This window comes from Morus notabilis, unplaced genomic scaffold, assembly GCF_000414095.1.
Source record: "Morus notabilis unplaced genomic scaffold, ASM41409v2 Scaffold7209, whole genome shotgun sequence".
In the NCBI taxonomy this organism is placed as follows: domain Eukaryota; kingdom Viridiplantae; phylum Streptophyta; class Magnoliopsida; order Rosales; family Moraceae; genus Morus; species Morus notabilis.
In genome coordinates this window covers 1-470 of record NW_010356390.1, presented here as the reverse complement: position 1 = coordinate 470, position 470 = coordinate 1, and the positions used below count along the sequence as shown (strand labels likewise).

Below are 470 nucleotides of genomic sequence, written 5' to 3'. Positions count from 1 at the left end.
TTTTTTTTCCTTCTTAGAAATAAAATGAGAAGTCTTTGACGAAGCAGTCTCAATTTTGTAAGTGGGGGAATGAGAAAAATCAGTACATGGTGAACTTTGCTTTAGTCTTCTCGAACACTTGTTCAGCAATAACAGCACCAGTTCCATCAGCTTTCTTGATCTCCATGTTAGCCTTCTGATAATGTCCAGTGCCTCTCAATGCATCTGCAATGAAATCGTCAAATCCGATCGCAATAGCAGCTTCGGCTTTGGCTCCATAAACCAGCCTCTGTTTCGAAAGGGGTTGAGACAATGAAAGTGTCAGAAATATTGTTGTTAGAACTGCTAAAAGGTAATGGACACAAGACTACGAATGAAGGTTTTAAATAAGACCTTAATTCTTGAGAGGTGGATAGCGCCAAAGCACATCGGACATGGCTCGCAAGATGCATAGATTTCACAGTCTGCGAGCTCAATTTGATTGAGCTTTT

General features: G+C 40.4%; 1 protein-coding gene across 1 annotated transcript; it reads right to left on the bottom strand.

Moving 5' to 3' along the window:
• On the bottom strand, positions 1-465 carry LOC112090268 (guanine deaminase-like; the record flags this gene model as incomplete). Its single annotated transcript, XM_024161289.1, has 2 exons — positions 1-268; positions 373-465. Coding segments are annotated over 2 exons (282 nt in total), but the record flags the coding sequence as incomplete, so codon positions are not given.
• Between the last annotated feature and the right edge of the window lie 5 nt (positions 466-470).